Source organism: Pan troglodytes, chromosome 8 (assembly GCF_028858775.2).
Source record: "Pan troglodytes isolate AG18354 chromosome 8, NHGRI_mPanTro3-v2.0_pri, whole genome shotgun sequence".
Taxonomy (NCBI): domain Eukaryota; kingdom Metazoa; phylum Chordata; class Mammalia; order Primates; family Hominidae; genus Pan; species Pan troglodytes.
The window spans coordinates 92,407,065-92,432,707 of record NC_072406.2 but is presented as its reverse complement, the minus strand read 5'-3'; the positions used below and the strand labels follow the sequence as shown (position 1 = coordinate 92,432,707).

Sequence of the window (25,643 nt, the reverse complement as noted above, 5' to 3'; positions counted from 1 at the left end):
GGCAGCAATAAGCCCAAATATTTCTGTTATCCTTATCAATGTGAACTAATTAAACTCACAAATTAGAAGTAGAAACGGGGTTTCACCATGTTGGCCAGGCTGGTCTCAAACTCCTGACCTCAGGTAATCCACCTGCCTCGGCCTCTCCAAGTGCTGGAATTAAAGGTGTGAGTCACTGTGCCCAGCCAATTTTATTCTTTTAGTTTTCAGATGTTTGGCCAGGTGTCTGAGCACCCTGCATTGAGATGCTTCCTTTGTCCCATTCTCTATTTCTGTATGGATTTCTGTCTACATCTGGACTTGCTCTTCTATTATATTTATCTGTCTGTCCATACATACACATTTACTACACTGTTTTAATAAATGAAACTTCATAACTGAATTGCCTTTAATAAATGGTACCAGCTCCAATACCAATTATAGCAGAAAACATGGTCCCCTGTATTAGGTATTTGAGAGCAAGATGGATGATCTGGGTGCTCGAGCTGAGAGAATTTCTTTCCCTATGCCAGGCCTCCTTTTTACTCTTAGAGGCAGGTACCCCATTTTATAGATACAGAAAGTGAGGTGAGGTCAAGGAAGGTCAGTTCCCAACTGTGCCAGCTCTGAATTTTGCAGGGTTTAGGAGCACCCAACCTCATATGCCTATTTGTGGATGAGAAAACTGGTTCTGGGTGGAGATAGAGACATGTGGAAAAGACAGATCTGATGATGCATTATCACTCAACCACTCACTCATTCACCACTTCACCCCAGCACAGACTGACCGTGTGCTAAGGCCAAGCCCTGCACTGGGGCAGAGAAGGGGCTGCTCCGTCCCCTGGGATCTCACGGTGGGCTGGAGGGAAAGGCGAGGAAGCACTGAGGGACAGGAGGATGTGACTGTGGTGGGAATAGAGGGAGGAACGGGGCTGTGGGCGCCCACAGTGGGGCCTCATGGTCTTAGCCTGGGCCCCCCTTCCAATGCTGAAAGTAGGGCAGGTGCCCAGGACTTTGCAGCAGGAGGACTATTTCGAAAAGTGAATCCAGGGAGCAGAGTGAGGGTCTGGGAAAGTAAAGGAGGAGAAAAAAGCTAAGCGTATACTGTAGAGATGACCACATTGAAGGCAACTGAGGCTTAACCCAGTGTGATCTCTAGGACAGCATCTAGAAAGTGCATCACGGCCAGGCGCGGTGGCTCACGCCTGTAATTCCAGCACCTTGGGAGGCTGAGGCAGGCAGATCACCCGAGGTCAGGAGTCTGAGACCAGCCTGACCAATACGGTGAAACCCCGTCTCTACTAAAAATAGAAAAATTAGCTGGGCATGGTAGCGGGTGCCTGTAATCCCAGCTACTCGGGAGGCTGAGGTAGGAGAATTGCTTGAACCCAGGAGGCAGAGGGGGCAGTGAGCTGAGATCACACCACTGCACTCCACCCTGGGTGACAGAGCGAGACACTGTCTTAAGAAAAAAAAAGAAAGAAAGAAGGAAAGAAAGTGCATCAGACTGTGCATGTCTCTCTCTCAGTGAAAAAGGGAGAAGCATTTAACTCCATGTTCCTGTCTCCATTGGTTGAGGGCTGTCCTGTGGGAACAGGGCAGGAATCCACCCGGGGTATGTGGATCTGGTGACAGCCAGCATGTGTGGACTGTTTGCCAGAGCTGTGGCTGGAATCTGGAGCCAGGTGAGAACAGATGAGGCTGGACAAAGGGTCTCAGCCTGGTTCCCAGGTATGGGACTTGACAGCCACCTAGCTGGCCAGGATGGGAAATGCAGCAGGGACCAGGGCAGCGAGGGAGGCTGCTGGGGTCCCCACCCCACAGAGGAGGCAAACCTGAGACAGGGCAGCCCTTTCCCCTGGAAGTCCCTGCTTCAGGGACAGACCCAGAGGCTCCACACAGCAACCCAGCCACAAGGGAGGCCTGCGTGTCCCCATGTGATGGGCTTTCATGGCGCTGGGCCCCAAGGAGGTCACAGCCTTGGAGTGCAAGAACTCCCCTGGCTCCTGAGTCCCAGGACTACCTGCCTTTGCTGTCCCCTCACCCAGGCCATCTGCCCCCCTCCACCTCCTGCAGGCTCACCCTTTTGTTCCCTGCTTTCTCTTTCTCTGCTTCTCTCTGCCTCCCTCTTTGTCCTTCCTTTCTCTCTGTGACCCTGTCCTCAACAACTCTTTCCCTCCCTCTATTGTGCTGTTTCTCTGTGATTCTCTCCAGCCTCCTCTCCCTGTCTCAGTCCTCTCCATCTCTCTTGTTTCCTGTCTTCATTCCTCTCTTCTCTGTCTTTTTTTCTCTGCCTTTCCCTCCGTGTGTGGATCACTGGCCAGCTCTCTGGACATCTCCCTCCCTCCAGCTCCCTTGGTTCTCACTGTGGGTCCTTCTGTCTTTGTCTCTTCCAGCTTTCCTTTTCTCCCCCTGGGCCCAAATCAACTTCTCTCCATGACTCCATCCTCCCATCTCCATCTCTCTCTCTCTCTCCTCACCCTCCACCTTCTCTCTCTCTCCCTTCTCTCTTTCTCTCACTGTTTCAACCCCTCTCTATCCTCCTTGTCTTTCTCCTTCTCTCTGTCCTTCCCCTCCCTCTCTCATCCCTTCTCTCTCATCTTCTCTCTGCCTGTCTCATCCTCTGACTGAACTCACCCCTGCGTTCTTTACTCCTCTCCAGTCCTGCTCAGTGAGCCTCTCACCACCGACCTCTGCCTATCACACAATTTAAAAATTACAGGAAGATGGTGGGGGGCACAGGACTTATGGAGAAATGTCTACACCCAGCTCAGCTTCCCTTAGAGCCGCCTGGAGTTGGTGCTACCGGGGGCAGCTGGCTCAGTGGGGAATGGGCTCTGACAAACCCTGAGTCTCTGCGAGGCTCCTCACAGGCTCCACAGCCGCTGCTGGGCCCCCTTCTATTCCCTGTCAGAAGTTGGCCACCTCATGGGGATGTATTCCTGTCTATCTGCTCACAAGGCACCACTGGCAGTCACTAGGAGCACAGTGACTCTTTCTAGAATGAATGAGCACAACCTCCACCCATGGCTGGATACAGGATATTCCCCCACCCCAGAAGCCCCCCTCGGACCCTTCCCAGTCAACACTACCCAAAGGGTAACCCTGCTTCTGTGTCCAGCAAGGCAGTATCTGCCTGAGTTTGAATAGTGTATGAGGAGTCACACCTGGTATACCCTGGGGTGTGAACTGGTCCTCCAGGAAGCGGACACCCAGAAAGATAGGACTGCAAATGTTTCTAAAGGGAAACACTGGAAATGAGAGAGAGAGGAGGAAGCACAGGACATGGAGCATCAAATATGGTAGAGACTTTTCCAAGATATCATGGCCCAGGAGACTCTTCAAATTTCAAAATTATCCTGTAAGGTAAAAATATTTTGGTTTATTTCCAGGTGACCTTCTTTTGCCCAATATACATTGTGGCTTCAATGAAATATCTGTGCTCCTGCTGAATACTTCTGTGTGTGGCCATATCTGTGTCTGTATGTCATGGAGAATAATTATCCACAGATCGCAGATACAAATCTCGGAGTTTAACTGTGTATGCATTTTTAGGATCTCTTCATCTCGTAAGGATCTGAATTCTAATCTTGGAGACAGGGGCTTTCCCTTATCTTTTGAAAGAGAAACTGGAAATCCCAGAGCCTGAGCTGCTACACCCTAAGGTTTATTAAATGAACTTCAATGAACACCTTTTGCTGATCTTCTGAGTGGAAATATTTGCATTTAACCAGCGGGAGGGGTGAGGCTCTACCATCTACCAGCTATTTTGCAAGATGCCTTCCTTATGAGCTTGGTCTCCCTGTCCTCACCGTGACCTCATAATCACATCATTCCCAGCTCATTTCTGAGAAAGCTGGGGCTCTGAGCTCTACTGAGAGTTGGTGTCTGGGCTTAGGCAGCAAAGACACAGGGAAGGGGAAGCATTTTGCATGCCAAGGTTGGGAGATGCAAAGCTGAGAGTTGTGGGTGGGAAGGAGAGGGTGCAGGAGATCAGAGGAGGTCACAGCAGCTCAGGATTGGCCTTGAGTTTCCGGCCAGAGTCGGCCTCATTCTGAAGGCCAAGGCCGCAGCTCCACTGAACCAGACTCATCCTCACTGTTAGTCTCCTTAGGCCATGAAAACTCAGGGAGACAGGTTCCCCTGACAGAACCAAGTTAAAATTTTCAGACCTCTAGGCATTCATTCACCCTGATCCAGAGCCTTCACGCACCCAGGGAAAGAATCATCTTCCTACCGATAATGGACTAAAGGCTGTAGGGAAACAAGGAAGTGCTGGGGAGAATTATCTGTGCACACTGTGCTATCTGAGCTCCCACGGCGGCTCTGTGTGGCCCTCACGCAGCCTCCATGCTCCTGCTCACGCTGCTTGCCTGGCTAGGAGCAGCCTTCCAACTCTACCTGAGTTCAATAACCCCCGTGTGACACCTCCCTGCTTCAGCTTTCTCTTCCACAGCCTCCTGTTTACTCCCAGGAGATTCTGTCTCCTCCTTCTGCACCCTGTGTCCCTTCACTTGTGCTTCCATTGGCATGGTCAGAAGTCCTGTGCCCTTCAGTGTGGGTCTCTCTGCTGCAGCACACAGGATGCCCTGCCAGTCAGGGATGGGTCTCATCCCTCACAGAGCTGGCCATATGGCCCAGGTACCACACAAGCCTGCAAAAATTGTATTTCTAGCTTCTATAAATAACCTCTGGCTGGGCACAGTGGCTCACACTTGTAATCTCAGCACTTTGGGAGGCCAAAGTGGGCAGATGGCATGGCTCCAGGAGCTTGAGGCCAGCCTGAGCAACATGGTGAAACATGGTCTCTACAAAAAGTTAAAAAATAAAAATAGCCAAGCATGGTGTTGCACACCTGTAGTCCCAGCTACTCTGGAGGCTGAGGTGGAAGGATCACCTGAGCCCTGGAGACGGAGGTTGCAGTGAGCCAGGAGTGCACCCCTGCACCCCAGCCTTGGTGACAGAGCAAGACTCTGCCCCCACCCCTTAAAATGAAAAAAAACTCTTTCCTCATCTACAGAAGATACCTTCTGCCAAGGTCATGATGAGGAAATAATGCAACTGACTTGTACTCTCAGAAACTTGAGCAAAGTGACCACATCCTCAGCCAGTGCAAAGCCCCGCAGTACAATCTGTAACATTTCTATTCATTCAGAAAGGGAAAGATGAATCCATTTTGCAACTCAGTTCATACTGTTCAGATAAATATACCAAGTAGTACATGTGGAGGTGGTGGTCGAGGTCCTACAGGCAACAATGGGTAGGGGAGCTGGTTGAGGTCCTGGAGGAGTTCAGATAGCAGAGGCCAGGCAAGTGGAGGAGGTGGCAGATGTACTAGAGGAGACCCTGGTGGAGGAGGTGGCTGAAGTCCCAGGGACCACAAGTGGAGATTATTGAAGTAACCGAGGAGATTCATGTGAAGGTGGTTGTTGAGGGGCCAGAGGCCACCCAGGTAGAAGGGGTGGCTGAGGATCCAGAGGTTACTAAGTGGAGATGTAGTCGGAGGTCCCAGAGGCCTCACAGAACAAAAAGGTAAATGATGTCCTAGAGGAAAGGCAGCTATAAAAGATGGATGAGGTCCCGGAGGGAAGACACATGCTGGACGTGGATGAGGTCTGGGAGGACCAAGAGCTGTAGGAGGTGGATGAGGTCCCGGAAGACAGACACATGTAGCATGTTGATGAGGTCCCAGAAGACTTACAGCTGCAGGAGGTGGATGAGGTCCCAGAGGACCAACAGCTGCAGGAGGTGGATGAGGTCCCAGAAGACCTACAGCTGCAGGGCGTGGATGAAGTCCCAGAGGACCAACAGCTGCAGGAGGTGAATGGGGTCCCGGAAGACCAACAGCTGCAAAAGGTGGATGAGGTCCCGGAGGACCGACAGCTGCAGGAGGTGGATGAGGTCAGATGCATGCCGCGGGTCAATGAGGTCATGGAGGACCAACAGGTGCAGCAGGTGATTGAGGTCCTGGAGGATTGACAGCCGCAGGTGGTGGATGAGGTCCGGAAAGACAGGCAGCTGCAGTAGGTGGATGAGGTCCTGGAGGACTGACAGCTGCAGGAGCTGGATAAGGCCCCAGAGAATAATCGAGTGGAGGAGGTGGTTGAGTTTTCAGGGGACTCTCTAGTGCAGGAGGTGGCTGAGTTCCCAGAGGACAGTCGAGTGGAGGTGCTTGAGTTCCCAGAGGACTCTCCAGTGGAGGAGTTTGTTGAGGTCCCAGAAAACCTTCAGATGGAGGGAGTGTTTGAGTTCCCTGACAACACCCGGTAGAGGAGGCGGCTGGCAGCCCATCAATGGTCCTGAAGGGCCAGCCATGAGATCGGGCAAGTAGGGCCATTCTGAGAAAGGATGAGGCTTCCCTGTAGCCACATTGACCTACAAGTCAGGAGGAGAAAATGTTTTGAAATATATGAATATGATGGACAAAAACACCAAAACCAACACAAGCTGCACCTTATGCCTCAGGTGATAGTCCCTTGCACCTTTCCCTCCTCCAGGTTTCAAAATGGCAGCATCAATGCCATAAAGTGTCCCTTCAACTGAGTCCTGCCAACAGCAGGGGAGTGAAGAAAAGTCGTGGGGACAAACTGCTATCCCCACACGCCACTCTGTCTGCAAATGTACGCAGGCTGGGGCCTGTCCCTGGGAAGACAGAGTCATAACCCAGTAATAAAGAAGCATGTTTCTGACACAGGGGTGTCTATGTCTATCCTAATTCCTCCCTCACCATCATCACTGGAGCATGTTCCTTGCATCAGATAAACAGAGAGAAAGAGAAGCATGAAAAGCCCATTGTCCACACATGAGTCACAGCTACTCTTAAGAGAATGGCCTCCAGGCTTTTCATGTGCTGTCTCTGATTCTCAGAAATCTGCAAGGTCAGTGTGACCACCCTGCTCCAAATCTAAGAAAATAGAGGCTCCAGAGGAAGGAGAAATTTCACCTAGCATCACACAGCTTGCAAGAAGCAGAGTGGAAGTCGATTCCAGCTCTGCCTGCAAGACCCTCTCGTCCCCCTTCTGCTTCCCTTCTTGACAAACGGTCTTCCCTAATTTGGAGGTGCCATCCGTGGGCACAAAGAGCTCTGGGGAGATGGGGATTCCTGAAGAGCTGCAGGGGAACTGGGAGAGGGTTTTCTGATGGAATAATCTTACATAGAGATAGCAGTTTGGCACGGTTATCATATTTCTTTAACTTCTAGGTAATACCAAATTTTAAGTGCACTATGACATAAAGAATAATTTTGTCCATGGAAAAATGAGGTGGGAATTCTCAACAACAGAAGTTTTAAAAATATGTTTGATTTCAAGTGTACAAGTCCCATCGTGTGTGATCAGAGGATTCAGCAGCTGTCGAAGACACAGAGGCCACACGAGAACCAGCTTAATTGAGCATCATTTAAGGCCTTCATTGAGAATTGTCCCTGTAGGTAATGAGTGACGTTCACTCTCCACTACCTCACAGCCAGGGCACATTTTCTATTAAAATATGGAAACTCTGACACTTAGAATATTAGATCAAGGGCAACACTGGGTGAGGGTGGGGGCGTTTTTGCTCAACACAGTTAACAACAGAGATGGGACTGTGATGAATTATGGAATTGACTTTGCCAAAGAACATTCAAAATTGCACAAAGCACATATTAATGTTGGATCAATGAGTTTTCACTTCTGGGATTACGGCGGATATTCTGAAGGTTAATCACTTACCTCATAGCAGAAAAGAAAATCACAGCAAAAAAAAAAAAAAAGGAAGCCCCACATATTTTGGAAAGGGGATCCCACACCATCTTGAGTAAAAGGGATCGGTCAGGGTCTACTGGGCCATAAGACCTACCTCAGTGGAGTTCAATGGCATCCTCTCATGTTATTTCTGGAAACAGAACAGTGACAGCCCTGCAGCCCTTGGCCCTTAAGCATTTATGGCTTCTGGAGGTGCCACCAAAGATGACCAGCTGGAAATGGAGAAGCCTGAAAGCTCATGGGGAAGATTTTGCTTTCAAAAAAGTCCAGTTAGAAAAGGCACCACAGAACCCAGAGAGCAGAGGAGAGGCCAGGAGAGGGCGCTGTAGGAAAAGACAAAACTGTCCTGAACTAGGCAGAGGGAAAATGACTCCAGCATTTACCTTTGTCTTCTCTGTTTTCTGGCTATGTCTTCTGATTCTTTAAGAAAAGAAGAAATATTGATCCATGAAGACATAGCCAGAAAATTTCTGCTCTCATCAGCACTTATGGCTCCCATTCTAAAATGTTATTAGTGTTACTTTTCTCAAATAATAATAAAAAAAATAAAGCCTTCCCACTGACTCAAGGTTGGAAGGGGAGCTGACCCATTTGCCTTCTAGGCTCATCCCCTCAGTTAAAAGTAACCAAGACATCAGGGTGGAATGATGTCCACAGTCAGTGGAGGGGCCTGTGCTCTGCTATTCACAGGGGACCAGCCAAGAGTCATTCAGCTGTGGCATGTGAGAAAAACGGTCCTGCCACCCAGCGGGATAACTGTTCTCTTTAGTAAGTGCTTGGAACTGTTTCCAGGAAACATAACAATTACCCAACCCAAGCCCTCATCCCAGAAAGGAGAAGCAGGGGTGTGGATTGTGGAGCAGAAGTTAAGCGGGTGCCTTCCCAGAGAGCTCCTACCTCTCCAGAAAGGGTTCTCTAGCCCTAGCTGTCCCTGGGCTGCCTCCTGACTCATGTGTCTCTCCAGCACTCCCTGCTTTTCCATCATTTCCTGTCTTGAAGACAGTGAAAGAGTTGACTTGTAGAAGAATTAAAACACTGTTTTCTTTACTAGACAGTCAAAGCTTCATCTTAAAACAAAAACATCCTTAAAATTTGTCCATCACAATCACCTACCTGTGCTGCTTGCAGGCAGCCTTCCTCTCTGCCATCTCCCTCTGCAAGGCTCGAGCACAGAGCTGTGGGGAGAAAAATACATCCATGTCCCGACTTGGCCGAAAAGCAAGGGAAAAAAGAACAAACTTACCCAGTTGTTGAGGGCCTTTCTTGCAGCAGAAGGGGCGATCTGAAAAAGCCAACACATGAGAAAATGTATGTTGACAGATTCTAGGGGCAGTGGCATCATCTTGATGAGCGCTTAAGGATCCTGCAACTGCAGGAAGGAAGGCTCCTTACCTCTCATCTGTAGGAGTCCTCTACCCACTGCTGCAGCTCTTGTCTGTCTTGAATCGTTTTTCTATGGTTTAGAATCACTTTCATCAGACACAGCATCATCTTTAGTATGATTTTAAATAATCTGCCATGTTCCTGTTGTCCTCACAATTATACCCTTACACAATCTATCTATACATAGAAAATGTATTTCACATGGCTATAAAAGTACAGTATGATCAAAACTGTTGCTGTAATGCTTCCTCCTCTTTTACTTAATGCCTGCTGGGTTCTGAGTTGACAATTTCCTTACCCATTTTCAGTATGTCCCTAATTCATGCTTCATTGGGCATCTTTTATCATAAAGCTCTGTTCTCCTGGAATTAATATCCTTGCCATGTTTCACAGGGCAGAAACAGCTGAGCTTATAAACAGGCACAGTCCTTTTGAAGGATAGGTTGATCCTACAACAACACACTTTCCTAAGGATGATGACAACTCACATCACCCCTAGAACGGCTGGTATGAACCGAGTTTCCACACAGTCTGGCTGGCATTGCAGTCAGGAGATGTTTGGCTACTTCACATGTTTTGAACACTAGTAAATCTTAAGGTACTTGTGTTCTCTTGTGTGAATTGTCTCTCTCTCTAGGTATCGCTTCTGACCATTTGTTTCCATTTCTGTGTTAACTGGGTCTAAACATTGTACAAAGATTTAAAACAAGACACTCCACCAGCGCTTTCCCAAGAAGCTGGTGTCGGTTTCTGAACCCACTTGCAGATGGGTATTTTTTCTAGAGCCAATTTCATGGTTTCTTCCACCTCTGACAGCCGCCTCTCCTTTTCTTCTCGTTCACGTTCTTTCATTCTCAGCTTCCTGAGTCGAGAAGGGAGAGAAATGCATGCACGTGATCCACTGGCCTGTGTGGGATTCCTTGTGGCATCTGAAGGCGGTGATTCAAAGGTCCCCTGACAACCTTCCCATAAATGAACCAACTGATCCTCACAACTGGAGGGAGAATTAACACCTTCCATGGGACAAAGAAAAAGCACATTCTGGCCTGCTGGCAAGTCACCTGTCGTTTCCAGCTCATCTTCATCGCTCTGTATTCCTACTCTTTAGTAAATATGAACTATTAAAAGCTTCTATGAGATGTGCTATGCGTGCTTCTGGGGTCAGTCTTTTGCCTGACATAGCGAAAGCTCATTTTAGTTCAGTGTGGAAAACCAGACCTCATCAGCTCATCACAACTAAACCCATAAGGACGGAGCAGAGGATCACTCCTCGTCTGACTCCTCCCACAGGGAGACCTGATTCTCTGTCAGAGGCTGATGCCAGAACCCAGACAATCAGCCTCAGAGAGATCCTTCCAGGACATGCTGTCATTAGCCCTGAGGTTCACTACTGCACATGTCCATGATTCAGGACTGGAACTCTTCTCATCGACTTTAAAGATCCTGGTTGAGAGAAAAGGCCAATCTGAGTGCTGGGTGCATCTACTGAATTGGAAATGATCCAATGGCTCTTTAGTTAGGGTGTTATGTCCTGAAAATAGGTGACAACTGCAAACCATCCTCTGGTGTCGAGTGACTTTAACAAGGTTTGTTTCACACAGACTGAGGGCAGAAAAAAGGAAATGGCCTAAAAAGGTGGGTTTGCTGTGTTGTCCTCACACTACTTGATTCATGGTTCTGATTCTAAAAATCTCACTTGATACTTGATTTCATATGAAAGACGTGTAAAATGCCTGGGTAGAGGCGGCGGCGGCGGCGGCGGCGGGCTCGGAGGCAGCGGTTGGGCTCGCGGCGAGCGGACGGGGTCGAGTCAGTGCCGTTTGCGCCAGTTGGAATCGAAGTCTCTTAAAATGGCAGATGATTTGGACTTCGAGACAGGAGATGCAGGGGCCTCAGCCACCTTCCCAATGCAGTGCTCAGCATTACCTAAGAATGGCTTTGTGCTGCTCAAAGGCCGGCCATGTAAGATCGTCGAGATGTCTGCTTCGAAGACTGGCAAGCACGGCCACGCCAAGGTCCATCTGGTTGGTATTGACATCTTTACTGGGAAGAAATATGAAGATATCTGCCCGTCAACTCATAATATGGATGTCCCCAACATCAGAAGGAATGACTTCCAGCTGATTGGCATCCAGGATGGGTACCTATCACTGCTCCAGGACAGCGGGGAGGTAACAGAGGACCTTCGTCTCCCTGAGGGAGACCTTGGCAAGGAGATTGAGCAGAAGTACGACTGTGGAGAAGAGATCCTGATCACGGTGCTGTCTGCCATGACAGAGGAGGCAGCTGTTGCAATCAAGGCCATGGCAAAATAACTGGCTCCCAGGGTGGCAGTGGTGGCAGCAGTGATCCTCCGAACCTGCAGAGGCCCCCTCCCCCAGCCTGGCCTGGCTCTGGCCTGGTCCTAGGCTGGACTCCTCCTACACAATTTGTTTGACGTTTTATTTTGGTTTTCCCCACCCCCTCAATCTGTCGGGGAGCCCCTGCCCTTCACCTAGCGCCCTTGGCCAGGAGCGAGCGAAGCCGTGGCCTTGGTGAAGCTGCCCTCCTCTTCTCCCCTCACACTACAGCCCTGGTGGGGGAGAAGGGGGTGGGTGCTGCTTGTGGTTTAGTCTTTTTTTTTTTTTTTTTAAATTCAATCTGGAATCAGAAAGTGGTGGATTCTGGCAAATGGTCCTTGTGCCCTCACCACTCATCCTTGGTCTGGTCCCCTGTTGCCCATAGCCCTTCACCCTGAGCACCACCCAACAGACTGGGGACCAGCCCCCTCGCCTGCCTGTGTCTCTCCCCAAACCCCTTTAGATGGGGAGGGAAGAGGAGGAGAGGGGAGGGGACCTGCCCCCTCCTCAGGCATCTGGGAGGGCCCTGCCCCCATGGGCTTTACCCTTCCCTGCGGGCTCTCTCCCCGACACATTTGTTAAAATCAAACCTGAATAAAACTACAAGTTTAATATGAAAAAAAGAAAGAAAGAAAGAAAGACGTGTAAAATGCCAAGAACTCTAGGAAACGGGGACAAAAACACTTCAAAGAGAAAGTTCATGCACTTGTTTCTGACCACCCAGGGCACCCTTCAGCACACGCTGTCTGGAGTGGCCTGAAGCAAGGAGTGTCTTGTGAGGTGCAGAGGATGCAATGGGAGCAGGGTCCTGTCCCCACCCTAAAGGAGTTCACAGTTTAACGCAAATGAGAAGCCAGTGAGGACATCACTACTCCTGCTGTGAACTTGGGAACTAGAAACACAAAACCTGAGTCTGGAGGGAAGCTAAGGAAGCATTCTGCTCTGGAGTAGACATGAGTGCATGTGAAGCTTCTGATCTCCCATGAGAGCAATGGGGACATGGGGCAGAATCTCAAACCCATGACTGAAAGCACCAAATTGCTAAAATGGCAATAAAGAGACATGAGGCCAAGATGAAGAAGAAGGAACCCAGGACGAAGGTCAGCCTCACATTTGGAGCTCATTTCCCTCAGTTTCATCACTGAATTTCAGAAGGGACTAACTGAGATGCAAAGAAGCAGAGCGGCTTTTGCACCATGTGGAGGATTAGATGGAAAACAAGTAGACTGAGGGTCTGCTAGTGAAGGTGACCCCTACTGAAGTCCACTGGTTTTGGTTGGGACCCAGAAGAGTCACACGCCAGGAATAGAGGTGGACAGGAAACACCCTGACTTTTGTAGGGACTGAACCTCACTGATAACCTCAATTGCTGATGGTATGGAGGGTGTCTAGGTGTGCTAGGACCCCTGCCCATTCCCCAGAAATAGACTCCCATCTTTTCTGCAGCAAGATAACATGCTAGTAGGCCTCAATTCATTGCTAAATATTTTTAACGAGTGTCTTACATTTAGCCAAAAAGACTAGTCATGTGGCAGGAAAAATACAATGTCATATGACCAAAAGCTAAAAGACTGTGAAAATGAATCCCGAGGTGACCCAAGCATTGAATTTAACAATGCCAGTACCTGGACCTCCGCTTGCCCCTAAAACATTACAATCAAGAATGTAGGAAGGGAAAAGAAACACGAAGATTAATCAAGCAGGAAGGACAAGCTCAGTTTTGCACCCACTGAATTTGCCACAAATATTGTGGAAAATATTCTCAGGGACATTGCAGTTGTCTACTTTGGTTGGCACATGGTTCATACAACAGTGTTTGTGTCAGTGAACATCTTACTCTTCCTCGGCAGTCTTTCTTTGCCCAGAGATTTCGCAATGACTGTTGACCTTCATCATCACCTTTTGGACTTTGGCTTGCACTTCAGCTTCCGTAGATCTCCATGATGTAAAGAAGTATTTTAGGTCCATTTTAATTCCTGCAAAGGATAAAATCCTTCTATTTGTGTGCATATAAGTGGACCTGAGCCCTTGGTTAGGGTGTAGAGAGGAGAAGGGGAGAAACCTGAGGGCCAGAAGCTGTTCTTTCCCTTAAAAGGGCAAACTCATTTCCACACTATGGGGACTCTGACAGATAGCATACCTTCCTGTCTATGGCTATTGGACCTGCAGGCTTTCCCCTGTAAATCCATGTTCTGTCATTGACATTTTGTGACTGTAAGACAGACTTGAGATAAGACATCTAGAAAACAATAATTGAACAATGATGTGAATATATTTCACACAACTGAACTGTACATTTCAACAAGGTTAAGATGGTAATTATCACGTTATACATATTTTACCGCAGGTTAAAATGTTTCACAGGTTGAAAGGAAAGCAACTACCTTCAGTTCTCTGAGTTCAAGAATTTGTAACATTTCACCCCCTGCTCCTTCCTGATCTTCTGTGGAGCATCTTTTTTCCATCCATGCTCTACTCAGAGCCCACTTTCCCTTCCCTGACACCAGCTTCACTGAGGCTGGTTGGAACCTAACACAAAACATTCTCAGTAATGACTGAATTCTCACAAAGAATTCCATATAGACCGCATATGAGTTGAATCTTCTAAGACATGAAATATTTGTTCTCTTCTTGGCTAATATGCAATGCAAATCCTGTTGCAGATGTACGTCATATACCTCTGAAATTCCTGATGTATTCAATGAAATAACATCTTTAAAGTTCTGTGTAGAATGTTTTTTTTTCTGATTTCTTCACATACGATAGAAAAAAAACCCAAAAACACATGTACTAGGATTTCAATAGAAGCAATGGGTGATCTAAAAAGATGAAAGAGCAACCGAATGCGCCCCTCAGCTACCGCTAGATTTTATGGGGAAAGCAGCTGGCCCAGTTTGCAGCTAGGAGAAATGTCAAACACATGAAGAAATGAGAAGCAAAGAAAAACCGTGAGGCATGAACATTTCATGGCACTCACGATGTCCTGGTTTGTGAGATAATGGGATAGAGGAGTAGATAACAAGGAGAAAGATGAGAAGGTGCAAAGTGGTTCAAGTCAAACAGCTCAACTGAACTTTTCTTAATGGAATATTTAAAAAGTGGTACATTAAAAAACTTCCCCCAGTTCACATCAAAAATTCTCTCTTCAGGACTAAGTTGAGTAGAGACTGTTCAATGTGCCTAGATATCTTCAGAACTCATATATTTTCTGTTTTCTATGTATGTTGAAGGGCAGTGCCAAATGATGTATAATTATCTAGGTTGTAAAAATAAAACATACTCCCTCTTCCCTTGAGGATAAAAAAGCATTGTGGTATTAGCACTTTTTTCTTGGATCATTGTTCAGAAGATGTTTAAGCCCCTAGACACCCAAACTTTTACTGTCATGAACAGCAAGAGAAAACGTAGAGCTCGATTTACTCAATGGACAAAAATGCTCAAAAGCCAAATTATGGCACAATTTAGCAGCCACATTCTTAACCAGTACAGACTTTTGACATACCGATCCCTCTCCAGTGGCAACCGAGAACATGTACTTTGAATGATGCCATTTGAAATGACCACTCATTACTCTGCCCAGACACACTTTTCACTGATTCTTCGGAGGGCAGTTCCAAGAGATTCTCTGGGGCTTTCTCTGCATCATGAGACACAGTGCAGTTCTGCCCTTGACCTTCCTGCAGTTTGTCGCCTCTTCCTCATGATCTCAGAGGAACTTTGTCTCAGGCCAGCTGTTTGTTCCTTGGGCTCTTTCATTTCCCCTAAAAATCATTTGCTGCCCTGCCTTCATCTCCATCTCCCTTTTCCCTGAGAAGAGGGTGCTCATTAAGTATCAATCATCTGGCCCTTCTTGCAGTCTCATTTTTTGGCTGGCTCCCATGTTTATGCCTGTTAATAAGGTTCTATGTTTTCCTTCTCCTGTTAAGCTGTCTGTTGTTAGTACATTGCTGCAGTGAACCTTTAGAGAGGAGAGTGGAAGCTTTCCTTCCACCCATACAATAGAACTATAAAGCAGAAAAGTTTAGAAAGAATTTCTTATTTAAGTGCTGAAACTTTATACTTCAGTTTTTTATAAAGAGCAGAGGGCTTTAAAAAAACGTATTTTTGACCAAAAGCTCTGTTGACATTCTATTAAACAAACACAAACCTATTTAATTTTTTAATTAAATAGGTTGAATTAAAAATTTAAAAAAAATTTTAAAATCTGCCATAATTTAAATGGCAGATTTTTCATAATTCTTATGCTAGTAAACCATTTCCTGTTTTTTTAAATAAAACCCAATATTCATAATGAAGTCCGGAACCACAAATTGTTTTAAATAATTTCTTATTTGTGATTACAAGTCCACCTCTAGGGAAAGTTAGTGTACTCACACCAAGGCTAGTTTTGCGGAAGAAAATGGCAAGTTTACAAATTCCCAGGGACACAACAATAATGATAAGCATCCAAGGAATTCCAAAAAAGTCAGGCCCGGGATGAAAATGCCCAGGCAGAAAATTGACGATATGGAATAATACTAGTTGACATAATGAGAAGGCTCAATGACATTTACAATATTTCAGTTACAAAGAATCATCCTTAGAAACCCTTAACCTCCTCCAAGAAGTAACCACACCCCTCAGATATCCCCGGGCAATTCCACTGCTTCAGGAAAGATTGGAAATTTCCAGTCTCATGTTTCTTGCATGGATGGTAGTGTATTTAGGCGTGCAAATGTGGGCTGTCTTTTTTCTTGGTCTGAAGCAGGCATGTCCAGTCTTTTGGCTTCCCTGGGCTATATTAGAAGGAGAATTGTCTTGTGCCACACATAAAATACACTAACAATAACTGATGAGAAAAAAAAATCACAAAAAAATCTCAGAATGTTTGAAGAAAGTTTAGAAATTTGTGTTGGGCTGCATTCAGAAAAGCTGTCCTGGGTTGAATACACTCTGCCACCCATGGGTTGGACAAACTAGGTATAAAGTAATTATCTTTAAAGTCATTTACTTATTTTTTAGATTGAAATGTAATATTGAGTGTATTTGTCATGTATCACATGATAAAGGAATCTCTCTGGATCCCACTTCTCTCTTGAATTACATGAATCTTTGCAATTTAAAGAATATAAGTAAAAAAAATACAATTAAGAGATGACTTCATTCAGAAATAAGTATCAAATTTTAGTGCTTAAAAATAACCAAGGTGGAGGGTGGGTGCAGTGGCTCATGCCTGTAATCTCAGCACTTTGGGAGGCTGAGGCAGGTGGATTACCTGAGGTCAAGAGTTTGTGACCAGCCTGGCCAACATGGAGAAACCCCATCTCTACTAAAACATACAAAAATTCTCTGGGTATGGTGGCAGGTGCCTGTAATCCCAGCTAATTGGGAGGCTGAGGAAGCTGAGGCAGAAGAATCGCTTGAACCCAGGAGGCACAGGTTGTGGTGAGCCAAGACCACCCAGCTGCACTCCAGCCTGGGCAACAAGAGGAAACTCCGTCTCAAAACAATAAATAAATAAATATTTAGAAATTTGTGTTACATTATTTGTAATATATAAAAAAAGAGTCCACACTGTATGATGGAAGAATGAGAAAAATATAAGAAAAAAGTCTTAAAGTTATAGATGAAAATATGACATAAAGATATGTTTATATCTATGCAAAACTGAGAGTGGACAGCTGCTATAATAATAATACCTGGGTTATATTCCAACAAAAATAATCACAAATGGTTGTTTAGCCCAAGTTTCTAAAATCAGTGTTCACTTTGCTGCTGACACAGCGCACGTCATGTCAGATTTTCAAAATCAAAAAGAATTTGCATAACGAAGTCTTTTTGGAATTATGATTAAAACTGTGAGAATTGAATTTAGTTAAAAATACAACACCGGCCAGGCACAGTAGCTCACGCCTGTAATCCCAGCACTTTGGGAGGCCGAGGCGGGAGGATCACGAGGTCAATAGATCGAGACCATCCTGGCCAACATGGTGAAACCCCGTCTGTACTAAAAATACAAAAATTAGCTGAGCATGATGGCATACACCTGTAGTCCCAGCTACTAGGGAGACTGAGGCAGGAGAATCACTTGAACCCGGGAGGTGAAAGTTGCAGTGAGCCGAGATGGCTCCACTGCACTCCAGCCTGGCAACAGAGCGAGACTCCATCCTCCCCACCAAAAAAAAAAAACCCACCAAATAACCAGTAACAAGAGTTCACGTTCATATTTTAGAGCATTGCACCTAAAGCAATCAGTAGCAACCTTGGAAATCTGCATGGAAAACAATATAAATGTTCTGGAATGTTTGGCCACCACCACAAAAGGCACACATACTATTTTACAAGCACTAGATTTACAAGTATTGGGGGAGAAAATAAATTCAAAATGTAATTCAGACCAATCCACACACCAAGACTCAGTTTTGTGCAAATAAAACCTCTTTAGAAAGCAGCCTTTGACCTCTGTAGCACTTTTGTCTTCAGCCTCACAGTGGAGGTGAGTACAGCCTGGGCTCCTGGGAGGGATGCACTGTCCCTGAGGAGCCTCTGTCTGAAAAGGAGTAGGAGCTCTGGGCACAATGGTTAAAGATGTGGATCAAATGTACAAGAAGGATAAAGGCCATCTTGTCATTGACCAGGAACTCATCCCCCATCTTGGGCACTCTTGTCACACCTGACAACTATCTGGTTGTAGGTTATCAGTAGTGGGCTCCTACCTAGATTAGGTCCAATGGGGCCAGTAAAAGCTTCGGTTCTGACAGTCGATAGCCATGAGCAAGGGTGAAAGTAGAAAATGCAATGAGGAAAATGTATCCAAGTCTTCAAAGGTGAGGTAGGGAAAGAGAGTTTAACTGATCTATGAAAATGCAGCCAGGTAAAGGGGAAACAATTCCAACAAAGATTCTCAACACATTTCCTCCTTCATGGCCTCAAAAGAAACAATAGATTCTTTGATTGGAGGCATTCATGTGGGGTGATTCTGCCTGGATGCAGTGGTTGGTCCCCATCACTAGACTTCCAAATCCCTTCCTAAGAATCTGGTGCATGCCAGTCAGAACAAATATTCTCACCTCCATAAAGCACCCTCTCCTGAGTGTAGTGGAGCGGTTTTATAATGTGAGGGTGAAAACTTTCAAAGTAGAAACCTGTCATTTCTTTATATTTGGACAATCATAAGCACTTTAAGACCCTTTCTGGTTTGGGTAAATCAGTGATCTGCACAAGACACACTTTACAAAACCCAGCTTCCTGTCCTTGCTTCTGGGCCGCTCCTTCCTTCTTGAGTTCTCAGGATTCCTCATGGTCAATCCTGGCTGCAAAACATGAGAAACAAATGATGGCAGGAAGGCAGGAAGAACCTCATAGACAAGCAGAGTGGGAGGCTCCACAGCCCCCTCCCAGCAATTCATGTACTAAGCAACAAAACACCAGTAGGATGTAGAAGGTCCGAATAGTAAGCCATTTCCATCACTTCCATGTAGCCATCCGTCCATCATCCTTGTATATTGGGAATAAATGTTGGAGATCCATTCATTTTAAGCACACATGGTACATTTACAAAAATTAACCCTACTTATTTTGTTCATCAAGCAAATCTCAATCATTTCAGAGAAATCAAATCACATAGCATGTTTCTGATCATATAATTATGCTAGAAGTCAATGATAAAAAGCTAACCACAAATTCTCATATGCTTGGAAATTCCAATGCCCTTATAAGTAAGACACAAACATAAGAAATAATCCAAAATGAAACAAGACTGCCTTTGCACTCAATGATAAGATCATAATACGGCAATAAAATGTCTCCATCTGGCCTGGGAATTCCACTTTGTGGCACAAGGTTGTGTGGTCTTAAATCATCCCTAATCCACCTAGACACTTTAACATCTGAAACGGGGTAATGATGTCACTTATCTATGTCATCTTACTGCCTGTGAGCATGGACTTTAAGCTTTGAACCCTAATGAGGGAAAGAAAACCAAGTTGACTCTCATGATTGACCTCCCAGGGATGTCCAAGGAATCTGTGTATTTCAAGAGACAAAGTTCATCAGCTTCTCTCCTGGAGGATTTGGCCACAATACACAGAGGGCTTGGCAGCACCAGGAGTGATGGATGGGGAGTGTCAAGCAGGTGGGCAGGACCCAGGGGCCTGGTGACCAGGAGAGACACCCCAACTGGCCATCAGCTTTGCTGGCCTTGTCCTCAGCTAAACTTCCCAAAGGCCTTCTTCTGCCTGATGACACAGAGTGTGCCCAAACTCACTCAGTCCTCTGGCAGCCTAAAACCACTGCTTTAAATCCCTTCAGCATTTATGATGACACAAGGTTATTGTAAACAGGAAATATTCTATCACCGTTGTAAATGGAAAGCCAATGCCTTTACCATAAATAAAAAGAAACCCTAAGAAACAAGCAAAACAAAACAAAAACAGGGACAACAAAACAATGGAATTAAATTCTATTTGTGTGCTGTCACCTGCATAAAGACCCCCAGATTTGAGTTGTCTTGGTTGTAAAAGGAAAGACCAAGTAAGGGGAGTTGAAGTCAGATTAGCCCGAAAGTGAATAGGAGACCTGTGATGTCCATGAAGTGTTGTGGGGTCACCTTGATTATAGCCCAAGCAGAGAGAGGGAAAGGAAGGAGAAGCGAACAGAGTTTGGGCCCTCAGACAAGGAGAAGTCATTCATGTAACCAGGAAACACCTCCCCAAAGCCAGAGTCAACCTCCCTTGCAGGCGGGCCCCTCATGGTCCCTTGGAGGCTTGGCCAGGGGCCCTTGGCAGGACGAGGCACCTTGGGTGGCCAGCTGTGCAACGCTGGGCTGGATTCCTTCTGTACAACTGGAGTGCTAATGGCTGTGTGCAAAGACTATCAGAAGACAGCAGGAAGTGGTTGAGCAGCTGTGTACGTGAGCATTGTAACCTCCCAGGGGCATCTTTCTTCCCAGAACTGGCACCTTGGGAGGTCCTTGGCCACTAAAGGCAGTGATGATGACAACAGCAGCCCCTCTTGTCACCACTGTGCTAAGCATAGCACTTCGCAGGCATCATCTCCTGAGATCCTGAAGTACTATCACTGTTCCTTTGCACAGATGGGGATGTAGGTTCAGCGTGGTTGGGGGAGGGGGTGTATCCAGGCAGAGAAACAGATCTGGGGGAACTTGATTATCGGAGGGGACATTAGGAGAAGGGGAACCTGGGTCTGGAGACTCCCCAGGAAGATGTGGCCACAGAGATGCTTTGCCCAGGACCCAGCGTTGCCCTGGTCAGTCCTGCTCAGATGAGGTCCAACCAGGTGGCTGTGTTCCCAGCCCAGCACCTCCATCTATGAGTGAGGGTCAGTCACAGCTGTGATGATGGGGATATATCATAGCATGTTCCTCATAGCATTATTGTGACGCAGAGAGTGCCAGCCCACTCAGGCACAGGGCATGGTTCTGGGGGCACATCTGTCTTTCTCTCTTGACCTCTAGATCTACTAAGCACCACGCAACACCCCCACTCTAAGCATACCCAGACAGGGTCCTGGGCCCAACCTTGTGCTCCTGTTCCCAGAGTCACCCAACCCTGGCCTCTCTCTGACATCTCCGGGCCCAGGCACAGCCCTTCTATAGGCCCTGGAAGGGGCACATCCCCAGCCCTGGGTTTGAAACCTGGAAAATACTTTCTTCCAAGAGAGCTCAGGAGGTCCAGGTCATGCCTGGGTCTGTTCTCTCCGCTGGCCCCAGGATTGCCCTCTGGAGTGCCACCTCCGGTTGTACTGTGGGCTGGGGTCTGGGAGTGTGTGCATGTTTGGGTGTGTAAATCTGCACATATTCATCTGTGCATCTGAGTGTCTGTGTCTGTGATTATGTCTCTGTGTAGCTGTCTCAGGGTGGCTCTGTGTTTTTCTCTATCTTTGTATGCATTTGGGTGTCCTTTCTTCCTGAATGAGTGTGTGTTGGTTGTGCAAATCTGTGTTTGTGTTTCTGATTGGGTAATGTGTGTGTCTCTGGCATGTGTGCCCCCGGTGGGAGTGTCTGTGTATACCTGGCTTCTGTATCTTTGTGTATGTGTTGAGGTGTGTGCATGTGAATTTGCTTCTCCTTTGGGTGTCACTGACTGTGTTTGTATTTGTGTGTTTATGTTTCGTGTAGTGTGTGTGTTCTATGTCTGATTCTCTGCCTGTGGGTCTGTGCCAGTGTGTGTGTGTGTGTGTGTGTGTGTATGCGAGCATGTGTGCGCACACGTGGGTGTCCACTGTGTGTAGAGTCAGCCCTGTGGGGCTGTGTCTCATGGTTCTGTGTGTGTATCTGTGTCCTCCTGGTGTGTGTGTTTATGTGCCTGTCCGTGGGCCATACTCCTGAGTGCCCAGGTGAAGCTGGGGCGGTTTTGTGCCTCTGTGTCTCTGTGCTTGCGGTATCTGTTTATCTCCCTGTGAGTTTCTGGGTTTGTGCACCTCGGAAGTTGGCAGTCGCAGAGAGGCCTCTCCAATGCTGACCTCCAGGGGTGGGTGAGAAGGGGACAGCATGTGCTTCTCTCATCCCCAGGCAGGGCCTTTTCTGCCCCTGCTTTTCTGAGCCTCTGGTGGCCCCCTGGTGGTCCCTCTTAGGCCCCAAAGAGGGATGGCATGAAGGGTCAGGTCACAGGACTCCAGGCCAGGGTTGTGAGGAGGACTCTGGGTCGCCGGAGAGAGTTATATTGAAAGAAGGAAGATTGTCTGTCGGGGGAGGATTCTGGGCTGGAGGGAGCCTGGGCCCTGGGAGGGTGAATGAGTGAGGTCCTCTAGGAAGGGCTCGGGGACAGAGCTCCTGGGCCACTCGGAAGGTCTGATGTGTAGGTGACTACAGGGGATAGCTAGGGGCAGGGCTAGAGGAGTGCTGGGTGCCCAGAGGCTGAGGCCCTCACTCACACATGCCAGGTTTAGGCTGGGGCACATGTGCACGTGGGCACTATTGGGGGACACAAAGGACCATTGGGTGGGGGAGGCCGAGGTGGTCTGGCAGGCAAATATAGTCCCCAAGCCAAGGCTGACCACCCAGGACATCTGCCCTGCCCCGGCCTTCCTGGGGCCTCACTCCAGGGCACAGGCAGGTGCCTGGTGCCACATGGGGCACACCTCCTGGACCCCTGTGTCTTGGCCATTGAAGGGTGCTTAGGGCTACCCTGAGAAACTGGTGCCAGGAGGGAGAATCTGGTCTCAAGATATTTCAGGTTGTGGATTAGGGAGAACTACAGAAGGAGGGCATTTAACATAGGTTCATTCCCAGAACAAATGCTCCACACAGGGTATTGTCGAAATTAATATTTTATTACCTGGAACTCCAATCTGTGTACTCACCTGGGAAATTCTAAAGACACAGAGAGGACTTGGAGGAAGCAGAGTAACTGAATGTAACTTAAAATAACAAAAACAGTCCGGGTGCGGTGGCTCACGCCTGAAATCCCAGCATTTTGAAATGCTGAGGCGGGTGGATCACCTGAGGACAGCAGTTCAAGACCAGCCTGGCCAACATGGTGAAACTCTATTTCTACTAAAAATACAAAAATTAGCTGGGTGTGGTGGCGGGCACCTGCAGTCCCAGCTACTCAGGAGGCTGAGATGGGAGAAGGGCTTGAACTCGGGAGGCAGAGGTTGCAGTGAGCCAGGATCACACAACTGCACTCCAGCCTGGGCAACAAGAATGAAGTTCTGTCTCAAAAAAAAAAAAAAAAGAAAAGAAAAGAAAGAAAAAGAAAAGAAAAACATTGGAATTGTGGCACTCCTGATGCTTTTCCAAATCAACCCTGTCAATGTCTCATCATCACCCCGCCCTAGTGGGGAGACTGAAGTGGCCAGGGATTTGCCGAAGGTGCCAGTTGGTTCCGAGTTCACTGCTGATTACATCTGACCAAGCTCCTTTTCTCAAGTTCACCTTGTTTAATCTTTCCGGTGACAGTTTTCGGCAGCTCCGGGACAAACTCCATCTGGTTAAGTATAAGGGAAATCCACAGTGACTTACCAATTCCCTACCCTCCTCCTCTGCCCCTCCACAGTCTCCCACACAGGCTGACACCATATGGTCGCCTTAATGGAATCCACCGAGTGTGTCAGGTTCTCCCCTTGACCCTTTGAAGGTGGATGTAGCCATGTGATGTGACTCAGGACCTGTGAGTGGAAGTGAAGCATGTCACTACAAGACAGAAGAGTTGGGAGCCACTGAGACTGGCCACCCTCTCCTCCATCTCTTAGAGAAGCTGACAGGTGGAGGCTGCTCCTTTTATCCTGTTGGTGGATGAGGGGATGTGAAGCACAAGGCCCAGCAGAGCCATGGTGGACGTGCCGCATGAGCAGGATAAGAACCTTCAGTGTTGTAAATTTCCATTGTCTGGGGCTGTCCACTGAACCTACAGTGATATCTGGCCCATCGTAGCAGGCATGCACCATCTATTTCATGCTCTGTGAAGCAGGCTAGCCTACCCTCAGAACATGAACTTGTTGTCAGACACACATAGGTTTCAGTTTCAGCCCTGCCTCTTAATGACTGCAACCTCGGGCATTTGACTTCGAGTCTCCGAGCCTCAGTTTTGTTTTTGTAAAATGGTTTGCTATGCTATCTCAGGTGGAGGAGAGGATTTAATGAAATAAAAATCCATGTGAAGCATTGAGCCTAGGGGCTGGCACACACAGTGAGTACTCAATCAATGTTAGCCATGTAGCTTCATAATGTGTATTGACTGTCAATACTCAGACACTGCAGCAAAGTATTACAAAGAAGGAAGTGTTAACTTTTTGGCATATGTATCTCTTTGCACTTTATTTTCAAATTGGTAGGATAATACCACGTATACTTTTTCATAGTACGCTTTTTTCTCTTAATATGTGTTGAGATATATGTTAAATATATAAAAAACTGAATCATTATTTTAAATTGCAGGGTTATATTCAATTTTATGAAAACCTTATTTCTCTATTGTTTGACTTTTTGTAGGTTGCACAAGGCATTGAATTAAAATAAACATATCAGAATGCATTGCATTTATAAAGATAAATATCATTCTATTAATTTTTGTTTGTTATATGTATGTATATATATTTTGAGTTGCAAAACAGAACATATTTCTTCCTATGAATCATGTTAGAAAAAGTTTGGAAGCTGCTGATTTGGATTTTTTTTTAATTTTTACATGATTATAAATAATCTTTTAAAAAATATCCTTGGGCACTTGACTGATTTTTGTCTTTAGGTTAACATGGCAGCAATGATTCTTTTGGGTTTCTGACACAAGATAGCAATTTCCATCCAAATAAATCAACTATGCCATCCCATCCCTAAACCAAATTCCTTCTTCTGCAGAAGAAAAAGCCAGTACTGTGACTGCCTAAGCTTTCCCCTGCACAGCCACCCTATGAGACATGGGGCAGGAGCACTGGGAGCTATTCAGGGGCACCAGAGCCCTTCCATCTGCCCTCACTCACCTTCCTTGGGGACTTGCATGAGACTGTCACTGACTTTACATGCTTCTGCAGCTCCTTGGTCAGCTGGTCCTTGTCACGGGACAGAAACTGTGGGGTCAGGACAATCAACACCTTCACGACCTGCAGAACAAGGGCAGAGGCTTATGGTGAGTGTCAATCTATTATATAGCTTAAAAAGTCAATATTGGTGGGGTGCAGTGGCTCACACCTGTAATCCCAGCACTTTGGGAGGCTGAGGTGGGCAGATCACTGGAAGTCAGGAGTTTGAGACCAGCTTGGCTAACATGGTAAAACCCGATCTCTACCAAAAATACAAAAATTGACTGGGTGTGGTGGTGCACACCTGTAGTCCCGGCTACTTGGGAGGCTGAGATGGGAGAATTGCTTGAGCCCAAGAGGCAGAGGTTGCATGAGCTGAGATCATACCATTGCACCCCATCCTGGGCTACAAGAGTGAAACTCTGTCTCAAAAAAATAAAATAAAATAACAAGAAAATATAGAGAATTTCACCAAATACCTGGACTTTATTTTTTAATGATTAAAAAGGATATAGAATTGAGAAAATAACAGAAATTGAAAACCCAATAGATGGATTTATCAGCAAATTAGACAAAACAGAAGAGAGGATTAAAGAAGTGGAAGTTAGGTTAGTAGAAAACACTGAAATTGAAGGTTAGAGAGAGAGAAAAAGATGGGAAATATAGGAAAGTTAACAAGAGACGTGGAACATGTCAGACAGGTCTAACTTGTGAGGAATTAGAGTCCCAGAACCAGAAAGGA

General features: G+C 46.7%; 2 protein-coding genes across 2 annotated transcripts; one reads left to right on the top strand and one right to left on the bottom strand.

The window, feature by feature from the left end:
• Nucleotides 1-5,176: 5,176 nt before the first annotated feature.
• Nucleotides 5,177-7,693, bottom strand: LOC100615716 (serine-rich adhesin for platelets-like). The gene is given in 5 exon segments (XM_063780505.1): nucleotides 5,177-5,530; nucleotides 5,532-6,204; nucleotides 6,422-6,525; nucleotides 6,933-7,089; nucleotides 7,689-7,693. Coding segments are annotated over 5 exon segments (1,293 nt in total).
• A 2,746-nt stretch (nucleotides 7,694-10,439) lies between these two features.
• LOC742986 (eukaryotic translation initiation factor 5A-1) lies at nucleotides 10,440-14,163 on the top strand. The gene has a single exon (XM_054659742.2). The coding sequence runs from the start codon at nucleotides 10,955-10,957 to the stop codon at nucleotides 11,417-11,419; it is 465 nt and encodes a 154-aa protein (XP_054515717.2). The 5' UTR covers nucleotides 10,440-10,954; the 3' UTR covers nucleotides 11,420-14,163.
• The last annotated feature ends 11,480 nt before the right edge of the window (nucleotides 14,164-25,643 follow it).

What these genes read in the sequence shown, in the direction of transcription:
- LOC742986 (XM_054659742.2), top strand. Translation starts at nt 10,955, where the DNA reads ATGGCAGATGATTTGGACTTCGAGACAGGAGATGCAGGGGCCTCAGCC.